At 39.1% G+C, this 18,281-nt stretch overlaps 1 protein-coding gene across 2 annotated transcripts in view; it reads right to left on the minus strand.

Moving 5' to 3' along the window:
• Positions 1–12,850, minus strand: part of LOC137284796 (uncharacterized) — a 106,575-nt gene extending 93,725 nt beyond the window's left edge. Inside the window, exon 1 of one of the 2 annotated variants that reach the window (XM_067816777.1) lies at positions 12,457–12,850. In XM_067816777.1, coding sequence (XP_067672878.1) covers positions 12,457–12,567 — 111 coding nt within the window. In that variant the 5' untranslated portion in view covers positions 12,568–12,850. The remainder of the gene's footprint in view (positions 1–12,456) is intronic. The other variant, XM_067816778.1, reaches the window with a different exon arrangement.
• Between the last annotated feature and the right edge of the window lie 5,431 nt (positions 12,851–18,281).

Genomic DNA, 18,281 nt, shown 5'->3' on the forward strand with positions numbered 1-18,281 from the left:
CAAGACATTTCATGTCTAAAAAACATCTGCATTCTACCCACCCCTAATCCCACACCTGACATCAATCCCATCCAGATCCCACTCAAACCCAGGTCAGGGTGCTTAGGTTGGTGAGTAATATGTAAATTACTAAAGGTCAAGAGTGCAAAGTCTTACAAACCCTCCTTCAGCATGGAAGTCCAAGATCTGTATATTTACTAACATTCCTCACAAGTAATGAAGCTCTATGGACCTCCACACACATGGCACTGCCTGAAGTGTATTAACTAACAGTTCCTCCATACAAAAGAACAGCAGGACCCCACTCCTGGGATGGTCCTAATACCTCATAAGTGAGGTCTAATCCCTTCACTTGCTCCTAAATGGTCAGCATTGGTGTATGTGTGCATAATCCTGTCCCTGGTAGTCCTGACTGAACATCACAGATAAAAGTCAATGAATACTACTCAAACACTGATAGGGATATATAATTAAACTTTGCATGATATATTATGATGATTTTCATATTTGGCAAACTATTGCTTAAAAACACCTGACATATCCCTATCACAAAATGAACAGTATAGCATTAAGAATAACTATATTTTTGGATATATCTCCATGAAAACACTTTACAGATGATAGATTCTTGTACCATTTTCAAGCATATGCTTAACGACAGCATAAGAATCTGTACTGAAATATCACCATTGTCAAAATAAAGATGTTAATCATCAATACAGTTTTGTCATCTCTAAACCACCAACTTATAGAATGACACTTAAACAAACATATTTTTTCAGATGTCTTTTCAAACAACTTTGTGCAGAGAGTGAGTTAATATCTCTTGTACAGTTGGTATTATTTTAGAACATATAATACTACAGATATACAGTATGGAATAAAGAGGGTTTTATGGAAATGTACATCATATATGTTGACAGTTAATTAAAAAGCACTGAAAATCTTAATATACCTGCCGTCACAATCCCAAAATCTTTTAACAAAACCTAAAGACATGATGAAACCAAAGTCAGGTGTTGACACAGCTGAAACTGATAACCATGACAGTACACACAGGCAACATGTTTCACAAGTTTTATGAAATCATCATTCAAACTCAGGATTCTCACAGTCCGATGTCTCATTCAGGTGATCTGTTTCACCTTTATAATCTAACTATCTGCAGATGGTAAACTTTAAAGAGCCATTCCCATCTGCCAGGATCCCTCACCCCTTCAGCTCCCTTCCCAAGGATGACCCCAGGAGCTCCTCAACACCTGGGGAGATACTGCACCTTCATCTCTGCCTGGATTAATTGGCACCAAATCTGCACATCACAGCGATCACCTTACATTCACACTATCTGGCATTCTGAAGTAAAGACTTGAAGACATATCAACGAGGAAACATATGTTGCAGGAGTGAGGAGCTGGTAAAAACTGCATGGTCAATAGACAAAACAACTTCCTCATCTGCTTTTTTTCCTTAACGGACAAACAGGCTGAAAGCTGCTTTCCTAACACGGTAAATACTGTAATCGGAGGTCAGGAAATACTGACAGGTACACACATTCTTTAGTGACCATGAGTCCTTAAGTGTTACAGAGTTGGTCCTGCAAGACCATGATTAAACATAAACCTTAAGAAGTCTCCCAAACTTAACATGAGACACGTTACACAAATAGATTCAGCCAACTGCTATCCTGACAAATCTTGAAACTCTGAAACCTCCATTGGCACAATATTTGTAGTTGATATGAATATACAGTGTTTCATTGAAACTCTTTGAAATTTTCATTGCATATGACTGTATGTAAGTGAGTGAGTGAGTGGGTGAGTGAGTGAGTGAGTGAGTGAGTGAGTGAGTGAGTGAGTGAGTGAGTGAGTGAGTGAGTGAGTGAGTGAGTGAGTGAGTGAGTGAGTGAGTGAGTGAGTGAGTTTAGTTTTACACAGCCCTCAGCAATATTCCATCTACATGGCAGCAATCTGTAAATAACATTAGCATCAACTGCACAACTGGGAGACGATGACATGTGCTAACCAAGTCAGCGAGCCTGACCACCCGATCCTGTTAGTCACCTTTACGACAAGGATAGTCGCCGTTCGTGGCAAGCATGGGTTGCTGAAGGCCTGTTCTACCCTGGGAGTTAGTTGGGTTTAATATTCAAGCAATATCACAGTGGGGAAGGCAAAAATGACATCTGGCACAATGACTGAAAGCTATAACAACCAGGCTATCCTACCACTTATGTATGTCAAGATGAAATCAAGATGAAAGCCAAGCATGACATGTCATTGGCATTTTCTTTTAAATTAGCCAAAACATCACTCTTATTCATGTACCGTAAAATTCCACAATGCTTCAATGTTGAAACACAAAACACGAAACAACTGGGGATCAACTTAACATTAACCTAAATGCTGTCTTCATTAAAAAAGGTACTCAGTGATAATTACTTTTTAATATATCCTTTGAGAATGTCCCATAGAGAATGATCAGCTATGTCTTAATTGTTAGTAATCAGTCTGAATATCCACATGTTTGTAACCATCCAAGTATTTCTCTCCTTCTAATGAAGTCTGATTAGCTATCAGTGAACTGTTGACTCTGTGTTAATTAAACCACCTAGAGATCTGCAATAGCCCAGCCCATGGCACCAGCAGGTAGACAGGTGCTAATTAAGGAGCACCCAATTCTGATCATGATTAATTAATGCATTGGACAATGATAAATGACATGGACATCAATAATATATGTCATAATCACATCCGACAATAAGCCGATGGAACATTTGGCTCATCATGGCCTTTCAGAGACATCCCTCATGCAAATGTAGAGCACATGACACTACTTAAGGATGACAACTTCTTTGTAAAGATGAACGGGCAAGGCAAAGACTTTACAATACAACAAAAATCCTTTAAAAGCTTCCTGAATTCATGCTCTTCCCCTTTCTTTATGTCTATCAAAGTCCTCATACATATGTTCTCTTAGACCCATATTTCGGCCCCCAATATAATGCCATCTCACTTAAACACACGATAAAAATATTTTCTTGAAAACATGTTCAAATGGAGCCCATGACAGTCCTTAATTAGGCATTGTAATCAGGTAATCCTGACTTGAGTAGGTCTCCTATTGAATATATTTTCTAGAGTCTGGGAGACTAGTGTTCACTGTTAAACTCTTGTACAGGTGTAGTTACAATCTTGTACAGGTGTGCGGACGAATTGGTGTGAGTACAGATAAACACTGTTAAAAAAAAACTAAGTTTCCCACATAACCTTGTAAATGCCTATCAAATACTTTACACATGTTCTCAATTACACTGTGCTAAGATGCTGTGTGATGCTAAGATCCTAATTCTATATGATTCTATTACAGTTTAAAAGAGGATGGAAAAATTTATTGAAATTACGAACAATTCAAGTCTGACACATTAGTCCAATTGTCTCTTACTGTGATCATAAAACACAGCATGATATCCCTACAATATACTACTTACAGGAGTTGAAGTTACTACTAACACTTGAATGTTTTCCCATGAAGAGGCCTATAGGTCTATAGCCAGGTAATCTGTCATATCCTGTTCCTTAACTTCTTTCAAGCAGTATATTTCATTGCAAGGAGAGGGCACTACATATTCCATTTAATATTTGGCTTAAACTTCTTTATGTTCTTTTCTTAGCCCAAGTGAAAACTTTATGAATACTTCACTGGCTCGTACATTCCACATTCCGTAGGGTAAATCCGGGATAATTTTGGTGGGTGACTGTGGCAATATAATACAATAGTGTATTGCCGAATGGCTAAACCCACAAACCAGACTAGCTGCCTGCCAAGTGTCAATGAACCATTCAAGTATAACCATCATTCAAGGGAAGCCCATTTAACGTATATTCTATCACTCGTTCAGCTTAGGAGTTTCGACAATATCTTCCGTTGACACTTTGGTTTTATCTAAACTGATCCAATTTTAGTTTCTCAAACTCTCAATGTCTATTACAGTCAAGAAGGAAACATACATAGTAAGGTCTGGGGGACAGCATAAATGGTGTGGGCGAGTTCAGTTTCATGCCACTATTACCAATATACAAGCAATATCACAGCGTGGGACTCCATGAATAGGCTTCACACATTGTACCCATGTTGGGAATTGAACACAGTGATGAGCAAATGCCATAACCACTTGGCTAACCACAGGATACAAATTGGACAAGACCATGACAACGATAATGGGTACGTCTCACACAGTGAGTGGGTGGGTGGGTGAGTGAGTGAGTGAGTGTAACTTTACACTGCTTTCAGCAATATCATAGCAGGGGACATCAGAAATGGGTTCCACATGTTGTTCCCAAGTGGGAAATCAAACTTGGGTCTTTAGCATGACAAGTGAACGTGTTAACCGCTACGCTACCCTACCACGTGTAAACATACTGTCTTTCAGGCTACCCACCAACAGAATGACAGCATGAAATTGTGTCATTTTTATGTAAAATGTTCAGTCACTGTCAGTATAATTTAAAAATTTCCCTTCCCATGCCTTGATGTGGCATGGATGTCAACAAAATGATTTATAGCTAAACCTGGAATTTCTTGACTTCAAGTGACAGACAAGAAGATGCAGTAAAAATATGAAAAGGTGAAACTATTCCAATAGATCATTTTGCCAGAAAAGCTGCATATTCAGAATGGTGACACTACCATTTTCTACAATGTTGTTCCTCTCCTAAATATCACATTCCCAAATCTACTAAGATATGATCTTAATGTTAATATGAACATAAACACTCCTTCAAAAGTATTCTTTAAACACAGCACAAAGCTGAGTAAGCCAGAATCGTTGAAGTGTCCGCTCATATAGGATCTGTGTCATGAAAAGGTCATCACACTTCCTATCTCAGAAATCTTGTAATTAAGCAGACATTTCTACACACATGGTTTATTTACTTAAACATCAAAGCAGTGTTCTTGGGAAGACTTTAGGTAGCTACCAAGATGGAGTACGGTTACACATAATATTTGACTTGTTTGGTAACTGATCATTACCTGGTGGTCCTATGGACTTTTGTGTAATAAAGTAAGCTTCAGTATCGTGTTACATCCCCCCCCCCCCCCCCCCCCCCCCCCCGCAAGTCCCAGGTGTATAATTAACAGTGTAATTTAGGACTATCCAATTACTACACACATAAACAGTCCCTGTCATCTGGCGTTTGTTTTTATGGAGAATCTCCTGCTGTTAAACATAAATACAACCAAGGATAATGTTACCTATCAAACTGTAGGGTGAGTGAGTGAGTTTATCCCCTTTCCTGTCAGTTGTACAGGACTGTATGGTTGTTTTTGTGAGTGTCATATAGGCTTGAATCACCTACTGAATGCTTTAATAAGCTATAACCTCTATGACATGTGTTCCAAAATGTTTCTTATTCATATTCACACAGAAGTCTGTACAGCTTGAGTGAGTGAGTTTGGTTTTACTCCGCTTTTCGCACTATTGCAGCAACATCTCATAAATGGACTTCACATATTGTACCTATGTGGGGAATCAAACTCGGATCATCAGCATGATGAGTGTATGCTTTAACTATCACACCAACCTTTGAAATGAAGGGTTAACATTGCAAAACAACTTAACTTTGTTATAATGATTTGGCCTATCTATACAAAAACAATATCCCCTATATACTGTGATATACACAGGTCTAACATATCTTCACACATTTTGAATGCCATGATATACAGACTTAAAATGTTAACAGAAAATGATGAAAGGTTCTACAGAAAATAAATTTCTAAATTCTATGCTTTCCTGAATAAATATGTAGCTAACCTGAATATATTTTACAAAAATGTCAATCAAGATAATTAAACTGTTAATTTATATTAATATTCCCCAGACTTTTAATCAATACATCTTTTAATAACAGCACTATTGCTGATGTGACTTAAAGCAATATTTACAGACTCACTCAACATTTACCAAACTAACAGTTTCCATATTACAGTTTCCATATCAGCTAAATTATTCATATCACATCCATTTCTAAATATTTAGGAATCTAATGTTTCTAAATCATTTAATTTCCCTCCCATCAAAGCTTAGTGCTCGAACTTAATAGTGTTTATAACTCTAACATGTGCTCTCTGACTGCAAAGCCTCTCAACCCCAGTCACACTGACGTATTATCTCCCAGTACCATCTCTAAACATAAATAGGTCATTTCAGTGAATTTGTGTATCATGTTTAAATGACCCATAAACAGGGTGGATGCTGACAGCCTTGGTGATCAGTCCTGTCAATAAACATTTATGTCATTCCAGCTATATGAACCTCTGGGGCAATATTTCAGATATATCCCCAGGGCATGGTGCTGACTCACACTAAGTGTGGTGTACAATGAGAATAACATGCCAGTATATGTACACTCAACTGTCCCTGCAGTGAATTTAAAAGCATCATCTCAGTTTGAGCAAAACACATATTCTATCTTAGATTATTCAGTATGTAATCAGGATGGTCTGATTTCCTTATTTGTTCAGGTAGAATAATTTCACTTCACGATAACGTGTACATTTCAGCAAAATTTTGTTTTATCGAAATGCATGAGTGAGAGTGAGTGAGTTTAATTTTATGCTGCACTCAGCAGTATCCCAATCAGGCAATGGGTACTATGACATGAACTGTACCAACAAACAAAATTAGTATGATTTGTCATAAATAATTCATAATGAGTTTTACATAGTGATATAAGAAAAGTTCAATGTATACAAAACGAGGGGCAAAACAAATTGGCTTAAGACATTGTAAGCACGGGGGGAGATAAAACAAGGACCTTCGGTGTGATGAGCAGATGCATTAACCACTAGGCTACCCAACCATCCATCAATACACCCAGACAATCTCTCAGCATTGGAGTTGGTTGCCTACTTATCTCCAGACACAGTAACAAGTCCGGTAAAATACATCATGTTAGACACCATGAAGATGGAGTGTTATGCATCTTCATATATTGCCACAATATGACAGATGTTGATAACAGCCCAAGGATTACATGTACTCATCTCAGCATGTGATGTGCACTCCAGCCATTAATTAGCGTCATCCAACAACACCCCACACTCATTATCTTTCCCCACAGATAACCTGGCATGACATAAGACTCATAAAGACTTCTTGAAAGTATTTTTTCTAACTTTCATCAAGGAACTCATTAATATACCTGCAGCTTTTGAGCCAACACTTGTCTAGACAACTCAAATTAGAACAGGAAATTTCAAAATTTTGTACATTTGCATAGACTAAAAATAATATTATTTGTTCAAAAGTTGAATAACAAGTTGCGGCAAGTCAAGCTTTCATTTCAGCAAGTCTGTGATTGGTTCCCTGTATATACTTTAACAGGAAAAGAAACACAACCCTGTTTTTTTTCAGGTTTTAAACAGAATACATAAACACAAACTCTTAATTTTATGAAATTACACTTTTTTGAAACTTGTGTACATTATACTGTTGTGTACAAATGAAATTCCTTTCTTTGCCATGTCCATTGGCTTCAAGTTTCTGCAAGTAATCAGACTAGAAATCAAACCAGTGATTGATAGTAAAAACACAGTCTCACACAAGTGTGGCATATGTACATGTAATCAACTAAATCTCAAACCACCTTTACATCACCTCACAAAAACTTTAGATAACAATTCCTTCTAAGATCCCTTGGTGGATATACAAATATGTCATAAATAATCACTGTGGTATATATACTGTTCTGTCCTGAATAATGACACACTAACTATAGTCTTAAGAACAAATGGGTGGTCCTTAAATCCTATAATGCAGTATATAATGGGAATATAATGCACAAAGTTTGTATTAGTTACTGAAGTATGTTTATTCTTGCTTAATGTCTGCATGGGATCTAGTTGGTTGGATCAAATTGTTATCACCTAGGCTCCTAATTAACTATAATCTGCACATTAGATTGATATTGTTCTTTCTCTGTTGGATTGGAAACACCATCAACACAGTCTGAGGCAACCAGACGTTCTGCTCAATGGGGTGCATAGGACACAACTACTCAAGCATTGTTCTAGTTTTTTTGTCCACTTGAAGATAATCTTCACCAACCCATGCTTGTTTTAAGAGGTTACTAACGGAATCAAGTGGTCACGCCTATCGACATGGTTGATGCCAGTACACTGTATAATCATGGTTGTATATATCCCTGTGCATGTCAGTCACCGCACTGTCTGGTCCAGACACAAATGTTTACAGACCACTATAATAAACATATGCTATATTTGCCATTGCACCTTTTCAGATTCTAGTACTTTTTGTTAGGTCAAGTCATATCTGAGCCTCAGATCCACATCCTCACAGTCATGCACCTAACCCACCATAACTTTGAGAATGTGTAATCCTAAATGTAACATCTGTTACATCTGACCACTATCTAAATGACATTGTAAAATTCATACTGTAATAAAGCAATGATATTGCTGCATGTGACCTTATACAACAATCTAAGTAAAACATGAATCCATGTATTTGTGTCTAAGATACGCAAATATTTCTGTATATATATTTCAGAAGATACATATATCCATGTGTAATGCTGACAAAAATGTCCATGTATCTATCAACAAGACCATTCCTGTGCACACTCCTCCTTCGCTTTACATATGTTTTCTCTCCACTAATCAGTGAGAGGCCCGATAACCCAGAACAGATGCACAAGCTGGATACTCCAATACAACAAAAACAGCTGTCCTGGGGAACATGGCCTGATCTGTCTGGGCCCCAAACCAGAGGGGAACATGTAATGCACATGCATCTGACAGCGCCCCATAGAGAGTGTGCTCAGTGAAGGATGCTGCTGGGGAATGGGGGAGACATGTGCAGGACAGGCAGTAAGGTGTGGGGATGAACTAGACTTGCTCCAAGGCTGTACTGAATGCTGAGCCCATGATGTATTGTAATTCTATCCTTTAAGGAAGCAAGTCTAGATAAATAGACATTGAATCTAAGGACCCAATCCTGTTGCTTATTGTCATTATCTTTTAGAAATTATTATTTAAACTATTTATTTTTACCTTAGAGACTTGTGTAAGTCTAGGGATGAAGCTGTACAAATGTTGTAAATGTCAAGGTGAGGGAGGATATGTTAACTTACAGACCGACAATGTTATGAGAGGTAACTTCAGGACCTCATTACATTGGAAACGTCTGAAACTGACGTTTTCACCTTTTTACACAAAAAAATACAACTCCACTTACAGAAACGGGACTCTCTCATTTTTTCTTTAAAAACACATTAATAATGTGAGTTTCATTTTTCCAGTAGTTTTTGTAAAATTTCCTAAACAGACACTGAAATGCGTGTAACATAAAACTCACTGACATTCAGATCACATTCAGAGAATCTTGACATGCTAAAGACAGTCTGCCTGTGTTCATTCTCCAAAACGGCTGTCTATCTCCCACCCCTCTCACACACAAGTGCAGAGAATGTGTGTGTGTGAGAGAGAGAAACAGAGAAACAGAGAGAGACAGAGAGGAGAGAGAGAGGTCTTCCACTAAAGCTCTGAAAATATATAATTACTATAGTTACAAATCCATTTTACATTGCAAATTAACAGGGAGACCCAAGGAGACCAGAGATTCAGAACCCGAGGAAAACTAGACTTTGTTTCATTTTGAGCCTTAGCACTGCTGAAAGGGTCTGGCAGTAGGAAAATAATGTGGTTTAGGGACTGTGAGACAGACTAACACTGGTCAGAGAGTCCAACTGGGCTGGACAGTGCAGAGACCATATACCGATGTATGGTCTCTGGTTAGTCTGGTCAGGCTATACCCTCCACCGCCACATGTCTCCCACATGGGTGTCCATCTCCCCTCCTCCCACACACTGACCATCCAGGCCATCAGAAAGGGTCAGTGTGAGGCAAAGGTCAGACACCAGATGTGTCTGTCAGATCCGCTCTGACGTTATACACACCGACCTTTCAACTAAAACCTGACAAACAGGTCCAGGAAAATATCATGTGATCGTCTTGGTGCATTTATCAGTGAAATCAGGAATTAAACAGGCCTACTTCTAACCCTAGGATTAAGTCTCCTCTCTTCATAGTCCCCACTGATATATGAGCCTGGTTACACAATGTTTGATTCCCTCCTACCCTCAAGCATCAGGACACGAAAACTGATACATTTAGATAGCTTAGGTAACTTTCCTGATGAATGTAAATTAGGATCCTGGTCCATGTTACAAGTAGTTCACAAATACTTCACCTGTGACAGGTTCTGAGCAATAAACTTCACATGTAGATTAAAAAATGGACAATGGTTATGCCCCATTTGACTTGCTATAGAAGGTCACATTAAAATGTGGAAGGGTTAAATTATCCATTACCATACAAGAGCGACACTCAATCTCATATGTACATAGTGCAAGCTTCCAGAGTGCAGCTACATGGCCTGTGGTAAGTCATTGATAAGCATAGGGAGATATTTATAATGGGTATGACACATGATATCAGGGTGGGGAATCGAACCTGAGCAGTCTCCTTAAGCAAACAACTCAACCAGTAAGCTACCAGACTTCTCCAAAAGAAGTAAATGGTGACAACAAACATTTATGTATGGCAATTTTATTTATTGTTTATGCTGTCAGGAATACTGCTTGCCCTTCTGTAGCATGAATGTACTCTGAAACATTGTTACACATCTATGAAGTTGTCCATCCATAAACATTTCATAGTATTATGCGACTCTGAGGCTATTAATGAACACCGACTTATCGAGAAAACAGTCAATGTTGGAACAGATCTTCACATACAGCTGTGTACAGATCTCATAACATTGTAATACATCTTTCACTACCCCTTTCACTTATCCCTTAATATTTACCCTGTAATCATCAAAGTATGATACCCTTCAATAACAGACCCTCTTACCACCAGCATCATCAAAGCAATGATGTAAACTATGTTGATATAAAGTCTCATTGCCACACCAAAGTGTCAAGTACATGCATATTGCAAGCAATAATATGATAACAGGTATTCATTTACTAATAAGGTTTGTTGGTATAAGTGATGTACTGTATTCACTGAAACCAGGTGGTACCAAAACAATCCATCAGTAGTGTATATTGCCAAAAATTATAACAGACAGATGTATTTAGCTCAGAAATAGAAACACATTTCACCTGAGAAGGGGCCAAAGGGGTTACGGATGGAGGGTCCCTTTAAGAGGCTGAGGGAAACTTTCTCAGCTACATCACAGGACAGAGTCTCTTAAAATACATCTTGTTAGCATCATCATGATCAAAGTGCTGTATCCTTGAAACATCTTGTTAATGTAATGGTACATTTTTGGCGCCCTCCAGTGACAGCATACAATGCACAAGTCCAGGAGCAACAACTGAACAAGGAATGCAAGCTGCTGGTGTAGACACCACCGCATCGTATGGTCTCTAGCATGTCTACTATGCTATAATAATTACTCGCCTTTGAGGAGAGACACACTTGGTGCATCCCTGCAACCAAGATCATTTGGCATGCAGCCCATTTTCGGCAAACTCTTTTTCATTTTATCTTCAAGAATTTTTTGTAAGTCAAGAGATCATTTCCACCCATAGGTGACCTTTAGAAACCTTGTGAAAGTACAACGCCTTTAGATTTTTGATAGTTCACATGTCAAGTGCTTATTTCCATGGAGTAGGGATGTAGTAAAACGTTCAAATTCTTAACCCAACACATCTACATGTACTCTGGCTGACCATGATCTGTTTGTTTCAGCTTCTGTAGAGAAGGAAATTCAATTCAGCAAAGACGTAATCTTGTACGTCAGCATTTTCAAGGCACATATTCATGTGTGTTAAGAATCAATCACAAGAAGGAAACATGTACCACATGAGCTAAGGTTTGAAAATCTAAGTCATCTACCAGTGAAGGTATTATGGTTATCACATTCCCTGAGATAGCAGTTTAAGGTGAAAATGAATATATATACTGACTCATTTGTTATGATAGGCCATATATCAAAAGGCACATGTCACTCCTATGTGAAATACAAAGTTAACACACCCCTTTCATAACAATGTTTAACTAATACGCGGGGTGTAACATTCTCCAAGTGTGTGTCAACAATGGGAATGGTCGACTTATTATCATTCAGAATCAATTTGTACAACTATGTAAAATTTCCAATTACGAAGGTTAATATATTGTTTTGTTTACATAAGACCGCCCATCAAACTGCTGACAGCACGTTGTTTAGGATTAACACGAATGAAACCGATTGTTGTATATTGAGCTGGCTATGAGGGTATTGCAATAGAAACAGCTACTGATCACGTAGTTCACAAACAATCAACATGTGAAATGCACATGCAATAAAACATTCTGACACATGCGAATACGATTCAAACACATCGTTTTCCGTATCGTGGGTTACGATAATATTCTCACCTTATTATTTTCCAAAGCCTCTGCGGAATGGTTTTCCTTAGCTCCAAAGCAGTTTTGACACTTCGTCTTATTGAAAATGTTAGGCACAAACTTTCGACACTTAGAAGCCATGTTGGGTGTTTACATTCCAAATGGGATGACCACAATATATTGGCAGGTAAACCTGTCACCAAGCTTTCGCACGCTCCGACATACAGGTAGGTTGTGTTGCGTCCCACATAATCACATAAACAATGAAGGTAAATATCATCAACTGCTAAAAAGCCATGTTATATGTCCGTGGAGGAAAAGCCAATCAAAGAAAACAACGCTGGACTTCTGACTGTCCAGCCGCTATATTCCGACAGTCTATTGCGGTCTTCAGAAGAGTAATTAGCGGAGCGATGAGGAGAGAGGCGGTCGACCTCGGAGGCAAAATATAGTTCCGTGCTGCCGTGGTTGTTGTGCAAACACACATGATTTGGTGAGTTAGTTGAACATCAGATGGGATTATGGCAGGACGTCTACTTGTATGGCATAATGTATAAGGTGACATATGCGTAAAATGTGTGCTGACAAAAACAAGGCGGAATGATACAGAGGAGCGTCTGTCGTCACAAAGGGCAGATAACAAACTCAATACTCTCAGGGCGAGAAAACTGGGAGAGAGCTAAGGATCGGCTCACCTTCTTAATCTTTTTTTTCAATGATAAGGTATTCGGAAACACCGTTACGACATAAACAAGAGAATTAGCATTAAGTAGTTACACGTGGGTGATACCCCCATTGGTGATAGATAGGTTTGTTAGTCTTCTTCAATTGGTATTTTTTGTAAGCCCCAAGTGACTTACACTGTCATTGACAATACTGTGTTGAAGTTTGAATTCAAATTTAAATTTACATGATAAAGCGTCAACCCTCGGTAATGTTTTTAGTAAAAAAACAATGTTTGTAATACACTACACATGAGACCAAAATATGTAATGACCAATAGTTTATATAAAATGAAAACATGGACGATTGCGTCACAATGTATGGTAACCCGAGAAACTTAAAATACTGCACATAACTTGATATTAGAAATTATGTAAATATCTGGCTAAGATATACACAGACAGCAGTTCGTTTTTGAAACTGACGGTTATTGTGTGTGTACCTGTATACTTTCTAAATTCGCGGTGAATCCAGCGTTGCTGGATAGATAACGTATGTTGTTAAATTGATAATCAGAAGAAAACAATACACGCACGAGGAAGGAAGGTTGAATGGCGAGGGCAGGGTGGACACTTGAATGCTTTTACGACTGTTTTTCATACATTTCAAATTATTATGTGAAGAATGCTCACGGCACCGTGTGATTTGTCGAATTAACATAAACATATTGTTTTACTTTGCCACAGTGTGAGCGGAATGTTCATGTATCTGGGATTAAGATGCATTTTACCCTATCGGCAATCTTAGAGATTACAATCATTGTAAAAATGGAAAATGTCAGAAAGATGCCAATCAACTCATACTGAAGACTGTTATCAACACGTAACAACAGACGCTGAGTGACAATGGGATATGTATATTACGCAGGTTACCTGTAAATGATGCATGTTTTCACCTGGCGATGACGTAGGCCCTCATCAAATCTCAGGTTCTTCATCTTGATTATAAATTGTGATACACGAGAGTAGAAGCGCAGATGTTGGTTTGTGGAAAAGCGGGAGTGGCTTTGTGTTTTGTTGTGTTTTGTAATGTGTCATTGTTTTAAAAGTCTTTTGTATTTAATATTAAAATATGTTTAAGTCCTTTGGAGGCGGTCTGTGTAAAGTCGAGTCTGGAGTAAACAATCCAGTGATTGATATCCCGAGCAACGGCCTTTAGCAACCTCTGTTTGTCGTAAAAGGCGACTGACGGGATCGGGTTGTCAGACTCGCTGACTTGGTTGACATGTCATTGTATCCCAATTGCGCAGATCGATACTCACGCTGTTGACCTCTGTGTTTTCTGGTCCAGACTCGATTATTTACAGACCCCCGACAACATACCAACCAACCAACTAACCTCATACGACAACTTGAGTGGCGTCATTTAGAAGTTGGGGAGTAATATAAGGACGAGCTTATTCAGATGATGCGACGTTTCGATAAAGATTCTTGTATCGTTTCAAGCTGGTATCCTTGTATTACTCATACGACAATTAGATTCTTGAGAACCCATATAGTCCTGCTCGGCAGCTACTGTTATGAATATGTCTAACAAATGATTTAGTAGTCTTGTATGGTGTAACATACACTCGAACATTGCATTTCCTATTTTAAAATTTATCGCGGATATCTTGATTTTTCTCCCACATTGTTTGTGGAAAGAAGTACTTGTTACTTTACTTAAAACGTGCTTCCGCCGGATGTTAACTGAAAGCATAACATGAAAAGAATATTCACAGCACAGCTAGGGTTTGGGTTATATTTATGTTTCCATGATAAAGTTCAACTTTAGATCAAAATCACTTTTTAAATTATGTGCGTTATCATAATATGTTTATATTTTACTCAGACTGTAAGGAAGTTAACATTATAATAAAGATAACGCCCTTTCCATAACATGCAAAACGTTCTTTTGGTTTGTCAGAATTTAGCTGAAACACGTTTTCCATCAATTATACACTCTCCTTGAATACCAAACACAACTGTCATTGTCTTGCCATGGTTATATGAGTGAATGTATAGTAAGCACTCGATATTTATCGTTTTGAGGGAGTTAATTGAGATTTACGCCGCTTTTATCATTATTAAAGCAATATTGAAGCGGGGGACACCATAAATTGGCTTCACGCAATTATTGTAGCCAAGTGGGGAGTCGAACCCGGGTGACGAGTGAGTGAGTGAGTTTAGTTTTACCAAGATATTAGCAACATTCCAGCAATATCATGGCAGGGGACAACAGAAATGGGCTTTACACTTTGTACCCAAGTGGAGAATCGAAACCGGGTTTTCAGCGCGAGAAGCGAACGCTTTAACCACTAGTCTATTCCACCGCCCCGTATTACTCAGAACGTCCCTTTGGATCTACATTATATGGAAGTCGTAATGTTGGTGTCCATGTACAGTCATTATGAATGAGCTAGTCTTCAACAACCGATGCTTGCCGTGAGGGCCACCAGAAGTGCTTGGGTGGTCATACGCCGATTTGATTCATTCATGGTGCAGTATACAATTGTGTAGGCCAGTGCTCATGGCAGTCATTGGATCGTCTGGTCAAGACCCGTTTACGTATTAATCGCCCTCGTATGGGGATATAATTGCTTGTTGCTTTACACCGCACACAGCAATGTGACAGCTCTGTAGCGACGGTCTGTAAATGATCAAGTCCGGACAGGACAATCGGGAGATTATTAACATAAGCAATGATCTACGCAACTGAATTGGGATACGATGACAAGTGTCGAACAAGTAACCGAGTCTGATCATCCGATGTTGTTAGTTGCCTCTTTCAAGCATGGGTAAAACAGTTGATGAAGACCTTCTAACCCGAATCTTCACATGCTGGTAGGGGATATCAGTAAGAGCATCGTAACACGGAACAAACATGCATATGATATCGTGACAATATGTAGAACACAATTCTAAGTGTATTATAGTATAGCTGAGCTAGTGCATGGTAGCAACAAATGAGTGAGTGAGTTTAGTTTTACGCCGCAATATTCCAGCCATATGGTGGCGGTCTGGTAATAATCGAGTCTGGACCAGACAATCCAGTGATCAACAGCATGAACGTCGATCTGCGCAAATGGAAACCGATGACGTGTGAACCAAGTCAGCGATCCTGACCACCCGATCCCGTTAGTCGCCTCTTACGACAAGCTGAGTCGCCTTTTACAGCAAGCATGTGTTGCTGAAGACCTATTCTACTCCGGACCTTCACGGGTCGTAACAACAAACAAGCATAAGTAGAGTATTGCTGAAAACATAAGCCTAATACAATCGTCCCTTCACTCAAGTTATACGGGAGTATATACAGAGTACAATACTGGTACAAGTGCATTATAGTAGGCTTGAGCGGATGATATGTCTATTTGTAGGCAGGTATGATTGGCATTTCCTCCGTTAGACGAGATATAGATGTAATTATTAATTGTGACCGGCAAAGGAATTCCCTGTAGGAAATCATTTTGACCGAGTTTCTCCTCGTGTCTACGTCGCGTACACCGTGCACTTTTTCCCTGCCAAAGTGACATATTTATGCTCTCACGTATCGGCTATTAAGCTCACACTCAACAGTGCGACAGTTATTATGTTTCCCGTCCTCACAAAACCCCCATTATGTTGGCACAATTGACTTAACTCCTGAAACCTGCAGACATTAATCAAATAACTAAAACAAGACAGCACTATAGGTCTGCCCAACACAATGTGGATAGATGTATAACGTCGAGGACCAGTCAGTGTTTACCCGTCAATATTCAGTTCTGTGTTATATTTTTTTAAACATGATCCATGAAAATGATCGATTGCCGAAGAAGGTGTGTCTGAATCGTGAATTGTAATCATATTTGTCTATAAACACAGTGTGCATGTTCTTTCATGGAAAGCCAACACTGGTTAATCTATATTACTACGACTGGAAGTCATGTAAACACAGTGGAAGAAACACAAAACAGTGATGGACAGCAGGAACAACGACCTCTTCAGAAGAGACCGTAAACGTACCGTGGGTGTATGTGTACTACAAATAAGGAGGTTCAGTGAGTAAGTTGAGGTCGTGCGTAGCTCTAGGAAATATTCCAGTAATATCACGGCGGTGGACACCAGAAATGGCTTCGCACATCGGAACATACGTCCACTGTTGTTTAAATGACACAGATGCGCGAAGATCAATGTAAGAATAGGCCTTTAGCAACCCATGCTTGCCACAAAAGGCGACTATACTTGTCGAAAGAGGCGACTATCGGGATCAGGTGGTCAGGCTCGCTGACCTGCTTGACACATGTCATCATATCCCAGTTGTGTAGATCGATGCTCATGCTGTTGACCAGACTTGGTTATTTATAGACTTCCGCCCTAGAGCCGGAATATTGTTGAGTGCGGCGCAAAATTAAACACATTCACTCACTAAAAGCCACCTTTTTAGTCATCAGTGTGTAGGGGAACACGCAATCAGCCCGTGCTTAGGTGGTCGGGTGGTCAGGCTCGCTCACGTGGCTGGCCGTGTAGATCTATGCTCATGCTTTTGATCACTTGGCTGTCTGGTCCCGACTCGATTATCTCCACATAGGTGAGCCCGTAGTACTGCTCAATGCAGTGTTAAACGTGAAAATAGCAACAACAAAACAATGGTATGGGAGTTACCATCACCTTGTATTGCTACGATCAGTTTGTACGACGACAAACATGTTTCACAAAGACATCTCCCCAGATGTCGTTATTCACACATTTTATCTATAATAACAAGCCAGCATTCAGCTTTTGTGAAAGGGACTAGGGTGATCAACCAATCACCATTTAAGTCATCTCTGACGTCACACACGTGACACTCATGGGGATGCTCTGGGTGGATACACTTTGTGGGATTAATTCATTATTGGTCGGTTTGATTATTGATACAAGAGACATGGGTATTTCCTTTCTGAGAAAAAAATAGCGTTATGAATTAAGCGTATCATGTCATCCTCAGTTATACAGTGTTTTAAGTCTAAATATCCTGTATATATTAATCTATACAGGAAATGATATCACCCGTCACAGCCACCGTCATTCTTATCTGAAACTTCGAACAAAATTTCGGCAAGGTGATTTGATCGGACAGCAGTTTATTTGGCGAATCGGGCTCACATCCAACGAGGCAAATTATTGAATTTG

The sequence above is a fragment of the Haliotis asinina genome, chromosome 5 (assembly GCF_037392515.1).
Source record: "Haliotis asinina isolate JCU_RB_2024 chromosome 5, JCU_Hal_asi_v2, whole genome shotgun sequence".
NCBI lineage: Eukaryota > Metazoa > Mollusca > Gastropoda > Lepetellida > Haliotidae > Haliotis > Haliotis asinina.